The sequence below is a fragment of the Macadamia integrifolia genome, chromosome 12 (assembly GCF_013358625.1).
Source record: "Macadamia integrifolia cultivar HAES 741 chromosome 12, SCU_Mint_v3, whole genome shotgun sequence".
NCBI classification, from domain to species: Eukaryota; Viridiplantae; Streptophyta; class Magnoliopsida; order Proteales; family Proteaceae; genus Macadamia; species Macadamia integrifolia.
This window is the reverse complement of record NC_056568.1, coordinates 23319759-23335624: the sequence shown is the minus strand read 5'-3', so window position 1 is coordinate 23335624 and position 15866 is coordinate 23319759. Positions and strand designations below refer to the sequence as shown.

General features: G+C 38.0%; 2 protein-coding genes across 7 annotated transcripts in view; one reads left to right on the top strand and one right to left on the bottom strand.

Annotated features, from left to right (window-relative positions):
* Positions 1-6509, bottom strand: part of LOC122057776 (chloride channel protein CLC-d) — a 111124-nt gene extending 104615 nt beyond the window's left edge. For 5 of the 6 annotated variants that reach the window (XR_006133625.1, XR_006133626.1, XM_042620034.1 and 2 more), the window contains exons 1-5: positions 5876-6508; positions 5694-5766; positions 3466-3687; positions 3340-3386; positions 3150-3248 (exon numbers count right to left, since the gene is read on the bottom strand). Coding sequence is in view for 3 of the 6 variants with exons in the window: in XM_042620034.1 (XP_042475968.1) it covers positions 3150-3248; positions 3340-3386; positions 3466-3687; positions 5694-5766; positions 5876-6055 (621 nt within the window). In the remaining 3 variants the exon portion in view is untranslated. Of the gene's footprint in view, positions 1-3149; positions 3249-3339; positions 3387-3465; positions 3688-5693; positions 5767-5875 lie in introns of all 6 variants that reach the window. The other variant, XR_006133624.1, reaches the window with a different exon arrangement.
* Positions 6510-12353: 5844 nt separating this feature from the next.
* Positions 12354-14359, top strand: LOC122057203 (probable inactive patatin-like protein 9). The gene is made up of 2 exons (XM_042619228.1): positions 12354-13532; positions 13608-14359. The coding sequence occupies exons 1-2, from the start codon at positions 12603-12605 to the stop codon at positions 13827-13829; spliced, it is 1152 nt and encodes a 383-aa protein (XP_042475162.1). The 5' UTR covers positions 12354-12602; the 3' UTR covers positions 13830-14359.
* The last annotated feature ends 1507 nt before the right edge of the window (positions 14360-15866 follow it).

The window sequence follows — 15866 nt, the reverse complement described above, 5'->3', positions numbered from 1 at the left end:
ACATTCACAATCTCCTTTCACAGAATGGTTCTGCAACTTGTTCAAACTTGCTCAGACTCTAAAATGCTTTTTAGTTCCATATATAGCAGCCACCACGCATGCCCATAAACAGAATGATTTCAAACTAAATCTCCAATGTCAGTTGCAAGTTATGGGTTGATTCCTACCAGTAGTCTCCTAAACCCTAAAACCCTAAACCTCTGGTTTAAACCACAATGCACCTTCAATTCACAAGATGATATTCAGTTGGATCATCCTAATCAGCCGATAGAAAATACCATTTTATTTGCTCAAACTTGGTGTTAGAAGCCAAAATAGAAATAGCAGATATAAGATAGTGCCAGAAAGAGATGGCTTTATTAGTATCACCTGAACGCATTGGAAAGTAACCACCCTTACAAGTTTCAAGCATAACTCCAAAGTTCAACAGCCACCTCACTTAAAGTTTTGTTTCTATATCACACCCATTAGAAAGGCCCTAATGAGAAGGGAGGAATCCAATCCAACATTGAAAACAATGGGTCATCATTCATCAATCCAATTCATCTATTTATGTGCATCACCCATAGCGAGTACCATAGTTTTTAAGGCGCTGATAAGGCGAGTAGCATAGTTTTTAAGGCGCTGCTAAGGCGTCTACCAGCGCCCTGGCACTGATGCGGTAGAGATGGTAAGGCAGTGCATTGCCTTATGTGAAGTGGGTATGGCTGTCGCCTTATAGCATAAGGTGCTATAAGGCATCGCCTCAAGACGCCTTAGGACGACTTATGGTAAAGGCGGTCTCCTTGTGTCTTTTTTTTTTTTTAAACACATTTTAAAATTTCTTGTTTCCAGATTCCAAATCTAGAGTTTTTATTGGTAGGTATATGGTTTTGTTAACACTTGTGATGTATAGGATCAACTTTACTCCATCAAAAATAATCAAAACAAAAACCCGATTCACAACACAGGGTTTGGAATTTGGACTTTGTCAAGGGTATTGAACTCTTAAGAAAGGGCTTTGAGAAGAATCGAGGAACAAGGAAGAACCAGTGCACCACTGATCCAGGGCCCCAGGTGACCATTTTGCTCTGGCAGCGGTGAGCTTACTTCGGCTTGTTCATGTAGAGGCAACAGAGCTACAGTGAGTAGTTTTTTTTTTTTTTCTCGCTTATTTCTTCTTCTCACTTTTTTTCTTCTTCTTCTGCTTCTGTTCCAAAGCTACGTTAAGTTTTTCTTTTCTTTTTTTTTTTCTTCTTCTCGCTTCTCGCTTCTTTCTTCTTCCCGCTTTTTTTTTCTTCTTCTTCTTCTCACTTCTGGCTTCTTTCATCTTCTTCCTACTTCTTCTTCTTATTTTTTTCATATTCTTCTTCTGTTCTGCAACTACGGTCTATTGTGATTTTTCTTTTTTTTCTTCTTCTATTTTGCAACTACGGTTAGTATTTTCTGTTTTGCAACTATGGTGACTCAGTGAGTTTTTTTTTTCCCCTTCTTCTGTTCTGCAAATACAGTGAGTCGGTGAGTTTTTTTTTTTTTTTCCTTCTTTTTCTGTTCTGCTACCTATGGTACTCGAACTGCTGTCCAGACTAAGGTCTTCAATGGCTGCCGCAAGGTTGTTAACAACTGTAAATCATCTATTGTCTTTCTTTAATTCCGTTTGCTAGTTCTCAGCTCTAGTTTAGAACTGGTCAATCATCTATTGTCTTTCTTTTGTCTAATGTGTAAATGTGTATAATTGTATTTGTTTCATAATTATGTATTTATATTATATGTTAATATGTTATGATAATTGATGATTGATGAATAATGGTTGATGATTGAATATTGATGATTGATGAAGATGAACTTAGTTTATTCACTTTATTGATTTGTTTTCTTGATGAATATCTCACATTGGTATGAATATGAACGTATATTATTTATTTAGCATATGAGTAATAGGATTCAACTAGGATTTGAGCAAAATAGATTCGTTTTATAAAAAAAATTACACAGGAACGCTTTAGTCAATAAGGCGATGCTTTATGCTCGCCTTATCGCTAAGGCGCTCCGAAAGACCCTCAAACGCCTCCATCGCCTTACCGCCTTAAAAACTATGGCAAGTAGTACAGCTCCCAAAATATTAATGTATAACCAAGACATTGCTTTAAAACATCTTAATACACAAGTCCCCATGGTAATTATTAGAAATCACAAACAACTACTTTTCCTCTTCAAATTAGAAATGCAAGACAAGATAATCAAGCTTAAGAATGGAAAACCCACTAATCATCCCACCTTTAACAGCCCATTGAACCACCTCGCTGAGAGCCCCAACAACCTCACGACCATGATAAATTTGAAAGCAACCCAGATAAACATCATCAACTAAAAAGGAAAAAGGAAGAAACTAACAATGAATGGAAAACCTCCATCTGATCACGAACCTTATGCAAGTCCACCAACACATATGGACCTAATGTATAGAATACATGGCCTTTTCAATACAAAATTTTACATATCAACCCTATTCTCATTTGCCACTGAAGCCAGTCAAGAATTTGCCACCCTTCAACAAAGGCACACAAAGGCTTCTTTCAACCTCAAGGTCATTGTTTCGGCAAATAAGATTTACACAAACTACCGATCAATCTTTTTCTAGAAAGTCTCTCATGTAGACAAATATACATTTCTTGTGAACTAAAGTAATGAAGATGGGTGTACAGTCCAAGTAGTTGAAACAATAGAATTCCTAATAAAAGCATAATCATATCCCATCAACACTCATATAATTAGATAAAATATCCATCTGACCCCAATGCTTTATCTTCATCACCTTGCATACTAAAAACAGTTTTTTTTTTTTTTACTCTACAAGGCAATAAGCAAAACTCAGTCCCCTCCCTCTCAACCCTTTTGTAATGATAACATTGTTACATGATCAATTCACACTTAGAAGTAGGAGTGTAGGACAAGGTAAAGGAATTGAAACTTTTTTACATTATAATACTTTAGTAATAAAAATTAGTTGTACTAAACCTATCATTAGGAGTAGTTCTTTCATTATTTGATGCTTCAGGATTTTATTCATCAAAATGATACCTTTTGTGGTTGTAAGGAGAAAACATAATACTTAGGACTTATAAATATACCAAAAGTTCCAGAATATAGTTATACCATAATTCACTTACTTGTCCAAGTAGAGACGCAATACAAGCACCCGTGTGTACAAGAGGGCCTTCTTTGCCAAGAGCAAGACCACCTCCCACTGAACCAATGCTACCAAGTATCTATAACAAGAAAGAGGAGGGCACAAAGATCATAAAACAACCAAAACTATAAAACCTGATTAATACAAGTTCTTGGGAAAAGAAACAAGACCTTTCCAATCAATGTTCTGAAAAGAAGGATACCATGAGCATCAACTCCTGCACATTTATGTAACTATCAAAATTCTCCCAACATACATTAGTCCTTTAAAAGATCTGATCAACCAGTACAACTTACCGTTCAAATACCCCTTAATTTCAGGAATACCAGATCCCGCTGCGGCTGGTGCAAATTGTGTGATGATATATACAGATGAAAAGACTAAAACCAAGTTGAATAGTATGTAAACCACAAATCCCGCCAAGTATGAAGTTTGTATTATGGAAAAAGTAGCTGAAAACTTCCATCCAGCAAAGTTCTCAACAGCAATATTAATAAAAATGGCTGCAACTCCAGTTCCTGAGATTAAACAAGTAGCACGGAATATGGTTAAACAACCAACGAAATCCAAAAAAAAATGGAGATAGAGGCAATGCAGAAAATATAGATGTTTTTATGTTCTTGGTTTCTAAGATTATTGGAAGGTTGCATGGAAAGTGAGGGAAATGAAAAGAAGAAAAAGGAAAGGCGGGGAGTTCTAAACCCAACTTTTCTATTGTTTGGTTGAGCAATTCTCACTATGCTGCAACTCGTAAACTTAAAATGGCGACAAAGGATTGCCAGAATATGTCCCACCTCACCAGAGAAAACAAGTCACTGCAGCACATTGACATGCAATCCAGTGAAGAAGGCTGAAGATGAGAAGAACTCACAGTGATTTAATTAATTACTCAAGTACATTCCTTCGTTTTGTTATTAGTCATTAACATTGCGCTTCGGAAACCCCCACACCACCCACCCACCCCCCGCCAAAAAAAAAAAAAAAGGTTGGGCTTAAGTCTTGGGTTTTCAATCTTGGGCCCATTCACCGGTTTCCTTTAGCTTCCCGAGACTTCTAAAAAAATGGTATTCTTTAATAATTGAATAGCAGATTTTAGGCAATTAGTTTAAGTAGAAGCCCAATTCAACTTAAGGAATAAGAATATTTTTTAAATTCTGAGATGGTTTTCTTAAATTCTTTCCTCTAAAGATTAGAATATTTATTTATATTATAAAAGAAGGGTGGATAAACTTTACGCCTTATATTCCTTTTTATTTTTTATTTTTTTGGATGCAGTCGATGAGTATCCCACAAAATAGACCACAACCTGGAACCTTTTATTGCTGTTGTTTTACTGCTATCTGCTGCTACTGCTACTTCTACTGATTCTTCTTCATATTCTGATCTCTAGGTTGCTAATTAAATGATTTAAAAATCACAGATCAGTGATCAGATTCTGATATTATGTTTCATGAATCTTAATCTATTACAAGCTGTTATTGTTCTTCTTAAAGATTTTAATCTGTTGGCACATAATACAACTATTCTTAATGACCTGCAACAATTCTTGATCATGTTTTTTTAATAATTCTAGATCTGTGACTACAGACACTGACAGTTCTTGCAATCTGGGATTATATTTTTTTGTTCTCAGTTTTCAACAAGTAACAACAATCACTCAAGTTAATCCCCTCGCATAATCAATGCGATGTTGGGATACTTGCAATTGAAATTTAAAAATGGAGGTGGAGGCAAGAAGAGAGCCGGTATTTCGAAAGCAGAGTCCACCCATGGTATAATAAAAAAAGACTGACTATCAGTCCCAAATAAACAGAGCAAGCCCTAGCAGCTTAAGCAAGCCATTGACTGTCTCAACTAAAAATATAGAATTTTCAGTTACTTAACTATGATTCTTCTTCCCACCACCTTCAGGTGTTAAAGACATCATTACAAGTTACTCAATATCAATGAATCAATCACCATAGCATAATCATCCTTTTTTTTTTTTTTGGGTAGGACAATAAGCATAGCGAGCACTGTTGCAATAGGAGTAAAGATTCTTAATTACAAATAGTACACCATGACTCTTTAAGTTTTCAGAACCTGGATCTGTCCTCCAATTGAGCAGACAAATTGGTTGCTAGGCCACAGGTTCCACAACTAACTAAACATTTCCCCATGATATCATAACCAAGACTCCAAGAGCCTCTCATGCGAAGCAGATTTTAATTTTCTAATTTCGCATCCTAATAACTAACCTCCCCAGCCATTAACAAATACATTTACCAAGTCGCACACTCTGTAAGGAAACCAATTAATATTACAAAGCTTTTCCATGTGTCAAAATTCGTAGTTCAGTGCAATTCAAGTTCAGATAATAAACGAGGGTCGACTGGCATGTAACCGAGTTAACAAGTGTCAAAAAATTCGTATTTCATAGCACTTCACGTTTACGATAGAAGCAAGACAAATGCGATGGACACATGAAGAAACTGAGGGTAAAATCATTAGAACACAGCAACTAGAGATATTGTCACATTCTTACCTATTCCGATCAACAACGCAAGGAACCATTTCAGCGCCACATAAAATCCAACAAACAGCTTCCCTCTCAGCGCCTATCACATCTCAAATACCAGAAGAAGAATAAGAAAATCAGGATAAAAACGTTTAAAGAAAATCAGTAATAATTGAGACATAACTTCTTGGAAGCCGTGGAAACTCGACCTGTTCTTCCCTGTATGCGTAATTCTCAATGACTTCATAGTCTAGGCTCTCGATGCCGTCGCCAGAACTCGTACTTGTGAAGTCAGCTCCATCATGACCTTCAGCTTCCTCCGCACTCGGCAATCGAGACCAAACCAGCCTCGCCGTCTCGATCCCGTTCTGAAAATGATTGGACAACATGATTCAAAGCCCTCCGCGACTACGGAGCGCAGATAGCCAACTCCACTCAGAGCCAGAACCCCAAATTCAAACAAGATCCCAAGTTACTGTGTCTCGTTCCGAACAAGAACTACCGCCGATCTCCCACTCTATATAACATCGAAGGGATTCTACAATACCTATAATTCTGAGCTTGGATCAGATCTGACACTGAAGCAACATGAGATCGATTCGTAAAATTACAGAAACATGAACTGCTTGAAAGAGAATGGTGAGAGAGATTAAGGGAATAGAATGAAGAACTGGAAATTCGGTGCCTATCTGGCTTTCTCCCGTCACAGTGATTATTATTATTGGTTCTGCTTTCCTTTTTGCTTTGCAACGAAGGATCATCGGAAACTGGGTTACCGTGCTCGACCTCACGGAAGGTCACGACTGGCCAATGCACAAAGGCCTTCCTCAGGCTTTCTCTGTGTGGCGCATCACAGGAATTAACCCTAACCGCCTCACTCAAGTGGACATGATAAAGCATCTGGAAAGGTCTCACGGTGCGATTCGTCCACTTTAGGTGGTCATAGACGATCCGGATTTCCTAATGCGTTGCATTGTTGTAGGGTTGGACCTACATAGCCTTTTTTTCTCCCTCTTGTTAGACGAAACGCATGACCGTGATGGATTAACAATAATAATAATAATAAGCAGAGATGTGGATTGTGGAGATGACCTACATGGTTTTTTTTTTTTTTTTTTGAGGTAAAATACTCTGATTAAATATTGATATCCTTAAATTGATACTGATGCAAATTGAATCTGAATTTTTTATTATCCATTTACATCCAAGATTTGTGTAACATTATAATTCAGGTCTTCCTCACCCGTTGGATACGATTAAGGGTATTCATAGATTTGGTTTTGGTTCAATATATAAAATGCATAAATCAAAAATGAATCGAAGAATGGAACACGTTTTAGAAATCAAAACGAATTCGATTCAATTCAGTTTTTAATCAATTTCGTATTCTTTTCCTCGTTCGGTTTTATATTACGTTTAGGTCCTATTTAAGGTGTTTGATCCGATTTTTTACATATTCATCTACAAAACAATCTTATTTGTTAAGATCATAATCCATCAAACTTTTTTTAAACATTGAAAAAGAAACAGTGATTATCATTCAAGATTATTGAAATAGTAAAAGATAATATAATTTATTTTTATTTTTTTTTTGTAATGGAATATAATTTAATTTGGTATCTCATTCAATTTGAAAGTAGGTAAACCGTTTGATTTTAAAAGTTTAAGTCATGAAATCAAAATCGAACTGAAATGAGACACGATTCCATGTTTTGAAACTAAAACCGAAATTATTTAAATTGATAACTTTAGATATGATTTACTCTTGATCAATGTGTCTCAATTGACTTAGCTCTTAGCCCTTTTCCTCATTCTCTGTATGTTGTTAAATCTTTCTACATTTTTTTATGTCGATAAACGAAAAAATGGACTTAAAAGCGTTTGATAAATCCGTTTCTTCCACCCGTTTTTAGAAATGTAAAAAGAAATTTATGGCAATTTATGATATATGAAACGTGAATGGCGAAACATGCTATAATTGTTTCGCTGTTTTTAAAAACAAATAGAGGCCAAAATATTAGGGCAAGGCCCAATAAAAAATAATCAAAATCCAATTCATTTATCAAACATCAAACAATCCTTGAAGGTAGTCATTGACATCATTGTTGGTATTGTGGATCTCAGTGCAAATGATCAAAGAAACAAGTTTATCAAACGCACAAAATTTTGTTTATGTTTCTAAAAACGTAAAAAATCGTTTATGTTATTTCTAAATAAAAAAAATGATGAAAATATTATCAAACGATGCCTTAGCTATAGGCCAAGTTAAGAATAAAAGCTTAATTAACAAGGCAAGAGGTTACTCTGCAAAGGTGTACGAAGGTCCAAAATTTCATTGACACACCACAAATGGTGGAAGATCATTAGTATTGATCAGGAAGGACTCACGTGGCCATGACATTTTGTCAGAAGAAGTAGGTTGAACTCAAATCTCCTAAAAGATACTAGGGCCACAAAAATATAGTCCTCATTTCTGGTGGAAATCAACGGTGCAAGTCAAGTTGACATTTCTCTGTATTTACCGTTGACAATGCATGTTCAATGGGGACAAGCTCCAAATTGAGGTGACTTTGAACTAAACAATAAAAAAAGGAGTTTCTACCCAATAAATAAATAAAGTCGTCTTCTGATCCCATGGCATAGTTTGGTCCGACTCAATTTTAATGATTTTTGTTATATCCTAAGCAAGGGTTTTGGGAATCCTCATTTCCTAAGGATTTACTATCTTTCGTAGATTGTTTTTTCCCGGAAGTAGAGAAATAGGATTCCCACTTTGTGGGTTTTGCAGAAAAATAAATAAATAAATATCAATGAAAAGAATAAGAGAGAAGACATTACAAGGTAGGTGTCTAGTAACCAAAACGATAATTAGTTTGTGTGGAAAAAAATATCTCCTGATTCAATTGACTGCCTTTGTGCCAAGACATGAAGGGGGTCCGCACCCTAATGAAAGGCAAAAATCTTGCCTCTATTGATGTTTTTACGTGCATTTTCATTAACCTTCATACTGATGTTGGGTCATGTTAAAGAAATCATCTCTCAAATAATAAATAAAGGATTTCCTTATTATATGTCAATAGAATTATCTTATTTTCGAAAAAAGAATACTCCATAGTTGTGTGGCTCTGAGCCAGCTTGGGGGCCAATGAGTGGGGCCACATGGGCATCAATAGGGGGTACGATTTTTGTATCATAGGGGTAAGAGCATCATTTTCCCCCTTTGTATCTAAGTGGAGGGTCCGTACAACCAAGGAGCATTCTTTTGCCTCTTATTTTATTCTCAAAAGTTGAAAGTTATTTAATGAAGTTTCTATGTGAAATGATAATTTTATCCTCATTGGGGGTGTCAATCAATCAGGTAGGGCTGGTTTTGGTGCCCTAATCGGGCTTTCCCACATTAGGACTTTGCACCATGACTGGCCCTTATAAATAATCAGTTTGCATATGTTAGGCACGCTCCCATTTAATCAGGTTATTACACATTTATCTTTCAACGGATTATGATCGGACTTTAAATGGGCTTTATATGTGTCGGACTTAATGAAATGCTACGAGCTCTAAGAGGTTACGAATGAACTTTAAACATGTTGGATTGTTGGGCTTAGTTAGGCTATTAATAGGCCAATCTTGATCGGGCACCCATCTGGTAGTACCCTTGCACCTGAAATGAACAATTTTAATCAGGCCAGGCTAGAGCCTAATATGTTTATTAGTCAGTCCAAGCCGATTTGATCGAGTCGATTGAGCTAGGAATTGACACCCCCAGGGCCCCAACCCTCAATGATAAATTGCATTAAATGTTTCCACAAATAAGACAATGGCAGATAAATGAAGATGTCAAATTCTAAACATACTAATAGAGGTGTTTTGACATTCCCAATAAATAAATTAGGGAAAATGATGACAACTAGGCTATGTAGCCTGCGCCAGACATAGAGGGGCAAAATGACAGCCGTACCCCCAAAAAATGCAAAAATCTCACCATTGTCGATTCCATGGACATAGTGTGCAATATAGGATTGGATATTGGCTATCTTCGAAATCGATACAATACTGATATGGATTGGCATGGATCGAATAGGCTTGTCCCTGGTTTTCTTTAAAAACAATCGTTTTTTCTTACAATTTTACCCTTAGTCTATCCTATTCAGTCGATACGCAATTGGTGGCTTGTGACACAAGCGATCTTATACCGATTCCTCAAACCATGGTTGATTCACTGCTCAACTTGGCTTGGCACTTGCTCTAATGCATGGCCACACAGCTTGGCAGTGTTCCCTCACTCAATAAATTGATGGGGAAGTGTTTCCCGTGGGGGAATGCGGCTCCTATGTGTGCACGAGAAAGCATCAATAAATGTTTCATTTTACATTTAATGGGGGCAAGCTAGGTATTCATTTTGTCCCCTCATGTATTTGAGTGCAGGGGCCATGCTCCCCCAGATATACCATTTCCCATAAATTAGTAAAGGAGAAGACAAATTAGGGACAAACCAGTCATTTAGTAGGGCCTATGTCTGGGCCTAGGAACATGCTCCTTTTCCCCCAACAAACTAATCTCCATTTGTCATTTGCTGCTATCAAAAATTTGTATCATACAAAAAAAGCAAAAAAGTAAGATTATAAAAAAATTGACACCTTGACAAGTGTCAATAAAAAAATCCCTTAAACTAATAAGGAAGAGAATGCTATTTGGTCACATGTGTCGTGCCATCCAACATGGGGGGTGGGATGATCATTTTTCTATCCTGTGTCTTAGTGCAAGAGTGCATGATTGGAAAGCTTTTTTTCTCCAAATAATAAATAAAGGAGTCTATATTAATATATTTGTAATTTTACTTTTTATATCTTATTTTATTCTAAAAAAATTATTAAATGCAAGGTAAAAGATGAATTTTCAAGGCACAACATTTAGAATGGTTCTCATGTGAAATGGAAAATTTACTGTCTTTGAAAAATCTGCAATAAGTATTTTTTTTTTAACCCCAAAGGTGTCAGTAAGACACTACCAATAAATAATTAAGGGAATACATGCATCAGCATCCAAGGAGAGGTGCAAGGGGGGCGAAATTTGGCTGCTGCCTGAGTTGCAACTACAACCCCTGTGGCAGCCAAAGAAATGGAATCTAAAAAGGCATTTTGAAAAATGCTATAACTTATGAAGATATTTGTGAACCCTAGGGGGAAGTGAATATTCAATTTCTTTGGTTGTCAGTAGGGGATTGGTTGCAAACTGGGTAGTAGCCAAATTTTTTTCGGGTCAGGGTGGTTGTTACTATTTTTTTTGTTGATGGAAGTGGGGTGGTTAATTTTAGGTTCCATGTGAGAGCAGTCAAAGGGCACTCTGGGGGCAACATTCTTTTTTCACATAAATTAATTATGGGAGAGTGTTGAGCATGCCACCAGCTTACCGTGAACTAGTGGCATGCACCAACCTTAGGGCTAGACAAAAGGAGAGGGCAATGAGGTATTTTCCAAAGGGGGAAGAGAGAGGCTGGCACACACTAGGCACTCGCGACATGTCTATTTCCCAACCTTTTTCTCATTAATAAAAAGAGAAATGAAACCGTTACCTTAGAAGGAAGTGTTTCCTGTGGGGGGGAATGCAGGTCCTTCACGTATGCGAAACCAATGAAAATGCACGAGAGAGCATCCATGGAGGAATCATTTTCCCTTTCATGGGGGTAGACCGATCATTTTGCCCCATGTTTCTGGGCTCAGGGCCACACTCCCCGATAGAGATTTTTTTCCCACTAACCTAATGGTGGCAGCTTCGGCTTGAAGAGTCGGCGCCCAAGGGAGAATCGCGGGGATCAGCCTAGTCATATTCGGGTGAGTGGATGTGTTGTATGCAGAAATTACAGCAATAAAGAAAATATAATTGTGTAAGAGTGGATGGCCATAGGTCTTTTTTTTTTATCAGCCAAAAGAAACACAAGTCCATTACGTAGTAATATTTACATTACATACCATATCTTACCTATATATGGGATTCCTACTAGTTAGAGTTGCATAAGCTATATAGATTTTAGTTATCCTAAGAATCTATTTCTAGTTATAATACAAAATCTAGGAGAGTTAGGATGGTTGTCTATCTCATAGCTTACCATAATTAGAGTCCTTGGCCATTAGGTTATATGTTTGTCATATTGTTTATCAAAAAGCAGCTTAAGGTCGTCCATATCATGTTCACGGTTCAGTTCTTGGTCCTTACCCATATCTTCCTCTTTATAAGGCCTAGAGTCTCTGCATCACCATTTTTCACTGTTGAGACATAATTCACCTCACAAGATACATTGTTTTTGAAAAATAATAGCTATCGCCCATCAGACAAAGTCTTCTGCTTATCAGTGACACTTGACCATTGGTCTTTCTAACGCCCGATATGGCAATGCTGAGAAGGGTAGAGGGAGAAAAAAAATCCATTTGTCTTTATTTTTGCTAAACTATTACCCATTTGTCTTTTTTTTGTAAATAACCCATTTGTCAACCTTAAGAAAATGTTCGCGCCGAGTCAATCGAGAAGCCGAATCTCTAGCTTCTGTCAGCCAATTAGACGGCGTGCAGATACACGTGCGCGAGACAGAAGGAACCATACACGTGTTGCCGACTCTGAGTAAAAGTAAAACTGTGAACACCCAGAACGAGTGACAATATATCGTGTATATATAAAAGAACCTCACACGCGTTCCCTCGCACTTGGTTTTTACAAAGCCCCGGCACACTCAAACACGCACCACAATCACCACCACCACCACCAACACAGCACACACACTCAAGGAGCTTGAGTTTTAGACAGAGAAGGAGATCAGAGAAGCAATTTCCGCCATTAAATGCTTCTCAGGAAGAAAACGTGACCTTTCTCCTTTTACACGGATCGACAGCTTCAACATCTTGGCATCATCAAGAACCAAATACAGGAACGAGTAAGAGAGGAATGGAGCTTAGTAAAGTAACGTTGGAGATCTTCTCGAGACTGGAGCAGAAATGGCTATCTCATTGTGAAGATAAAAAAACCAGAATTCTCAGCATTGATGGTGGTGGAACCAAAGGTCTCATAGCAGGAGCGGCCTTAATCCATCTCGAAAGCCAGATCCAATCCAAAACCAGAGATTCTCAATCTCGAATCGTCGATTTCTTTGACGTTCTTGCCGGCACTGGAATTGGTGCCATTTTCGCCGCAATGCTGACTGCCGATGACGGCAACGGCCGACCACTCTACACCGCCAGAGACGCCGTCAAATTCGTACAGGAAAAACACTCTGAGATGTTCAAGATCAAGCATGAAGGGATTCTCCGGCGCCGGCTAAGATTTTCCTGTAAGAGCATCGATAAAGTCTTGAAAGAAGCGTTAACTAGAGATGACGGTAAGGTTTTGACGTTAAGGGACACGTGTAAGCCTCTCCTTGTTCCTTGCTACGATCTCAATAGTTCTGCTCCGTTCGTCTTCTCCCGTGCCGACGCTTCAGAGTCTCAAAGCTTCGATTTCGAACTTTGGAAGGTCTGCCGTGCCACGTCAGCAACTCCGAGCTTATTCAAACCGTTTCATCTAACCTCCATTGACGGAAAAACGTCGTGTTTGGCTATTGACGGAGGTCTCGTCATGAACAATCCAACAGCGGCTGCCGTTACTCATGCCTTACATAACAAACGGGATTTCCCATCAATTAACGGCGTTGAAGACTTGCTCGTTCTATCACTAGGTAACGGTCCGTTGAGCGGTCCCTCTCTGTCACCATTAGGACGGGACGGAGAATGCTCTACAACGTCGGTCGTTGGCATTGTCCTCGACGGCGTCTCGGAAACCGTCGACCAAATGCTCGGGAACGCTTTCTGTTGGAACCGTACGGACTATATGAGAATCCAGGTTCTTTTTCTTTCCTCTATTTTTCTTTTTCTTGGACGGATTTAGTGACGGTTATTAACGGCGATAACGGCACAGGCTAACGGCTTTGTCTCACGAGAAGTGGAGCTTACAATTGATGGGATACTAGAAGAGAGAGGAGTGGAGTCCCTACCGATTGGTGGGAAGCGGTTGCTGACGGAGACTAACGGACAGCGAATCGAGTGTTTCGTGCAACGCCTTGTTGCTTCGGGAAAGAGTAGCTTACCGCCTAGTCCTAGCAAAGAAATCGCCGTTAGTCATCTGGTTAATGGACGTTAATCGTGTTTTTTCTCAACCATGGTTTTGTTTTTAACCTCAAGTTTACTTTAAAGTTTAAACTGTTCTGTCGTTAGAGTTAAATTCCTCTCTCTCTCTCTCTCTCAACCATGGTTTTGTTTTTAACCTCAAGTTTACGTTAAAGTTTAAACTGTTCTGTCGTTAGAGTTAAATTCCTCTCTCTCTCTCTCTCTCTCTCTCTCTCTCTCTCACTCTCAAGTCTCAACCGATTCTCTTTCTAGGATTGATGCAACTACAATGACTTCATCCCAACAATTTCCAACTAACTGTGATTGGAACTCCTGCTTTTGGGATTCAAGGTAGATAACCTAATGCAGCTGATTTAAGACCTGGTTCTTGGTTGTTGGTGGTTGGCACCGTTTGAAGTATGGGAAAGAGATTTGAGGACCACACGGGCATTCATCTCACCCTTCATTGTATTATTGGTCCTGTTGTTGTTGTTGTTCAGTGAAGAGTGATGAATGGTACACCGCGAAATTTATTTGTCGAATTGGAATAATCCCTTTCTTCTATAGGTTGGCAAATAACTTTTTAGATTTTGTATCTTTCAAGATACCCCTTTTAATTGGAGTATAATTCTATTTTGACGGTTGGGATTGGTTGGGATTATAGATAGCCCACTAGCAAGAAATTTTGTCCATGAAAAACGGTAATACACAATTAATTGCCTCAAAATAGGTCATGTTTAGCATCTCAAAATGAGCTAAGTACCCAATAGTAATGGGAAAAAAGAATGACGCCTGATCATGTGTTTCCAACACCTAGACACAGGAGCTCGCACCTATTAAATAAAAAATTCTGTCCATGTTGATGCTCACGGTGATCTCTCATTGCACCCTAGCTCTTACCTTCATTATATATAAAAAAGAAGTGATTCTCTGCATGGAAGTGTAGCCTAAGCCACATCTCCTTATGTCTATCTTTCTCCTCCCCAAGAAAGAGGTAAATGTGACTTTTCACAGAGGAAGAGAGACACATCGAAGGACTAGCGTAGATTACACTTTTAGACAAAATTTTTCAAGATAAAAAAATAAATAAATAAAAACTTGCTGAGCAATAGGCGAATTGACTGCCCTACCCCTGTGAATATGAAAATCTACACTCCTATTAATGCTCCCGCATTAAATTGTCCCATGCTAACGCTGGGCCCTTGCTGCCATGTAGATAACTGTCACAAAAAAAATTAGGTTATTATGTAATATCCAATATCCGGTTGGCGCCATAATTTGTCCAAATTGTTCAGCTACACGCTCCTTGATTCTTGAAGGATGAGGATAATCCACTTGGGAAAACACTCCTTTTTAACCCATAATTTGGTTAAAAGTATTAGGAATCCATAAATAGCTTTTAGAACATAATAAGTGCAGCTATAGATCAAGCTTGTCAGCCTCCTTTTTTAGGAAATTCAATTGGTATTGTCATGCTAGAATTAAGGCGCACTTGATTCAACAGTAATGTATGAATGTTGTGACATGATAATCAAGCAATCGAAATAGTCTCTTAACATCATCGAGGTAAGACTGCATAATTTTCGTCCCACGAGACTTTGCACATGTGGGAAACTCATATACCAAGGAAGCCCTTTCTTATTATCATGCCAGAATTGCAAAACCTCTTCTTGGGGAGTTTAGAACTATTACTCCGCTACACAAGCTCTAATGACAAAGACATGGAGGGTACCATTTAGGACACAATATAATTTGTTGCTAGCAAGGAATCAAAATTATTTAATGGAGAGAGAGAGAGAGAGAGAGAGAGAGAGAGAGAGAGAATAATAATGATCAAACCAAAAACTTTGTGGGAGAATCCATCTCATCTTAATTGCAATTTGCACCTCAATTGTTAAGATACTTTTCTTTTATGAGATAACCCCCTTTTGTACTTCAATGATCACACCATTGTAGTTGATCTTGCACTCTCGGTCTTCATTAATTAGTTGGGTTGGTGCCTAATGTCTACTGAGAGGAAGCACAAGTATTGATACGAATTGTTATGTAGTACATTGATATAAACGTATAA

Bases quoted from the DNA above. Each gene is read 5' to 3' on its own strand.
- LOC122057203 (XM_042619228.1), top strand. From the start codon at position 12,603: ATGGAGCTTAGTAAAGTAACGTTGGAGATCTTCTCGAGACTGGAGCAG. The intron at 13,533-13,607 runs GTTCTTTTTCTT...ATAACGGCACAG, and splicing joins CGGACTATATGAGAATCCAG to GCTAACGGCTTTGTCTCACG.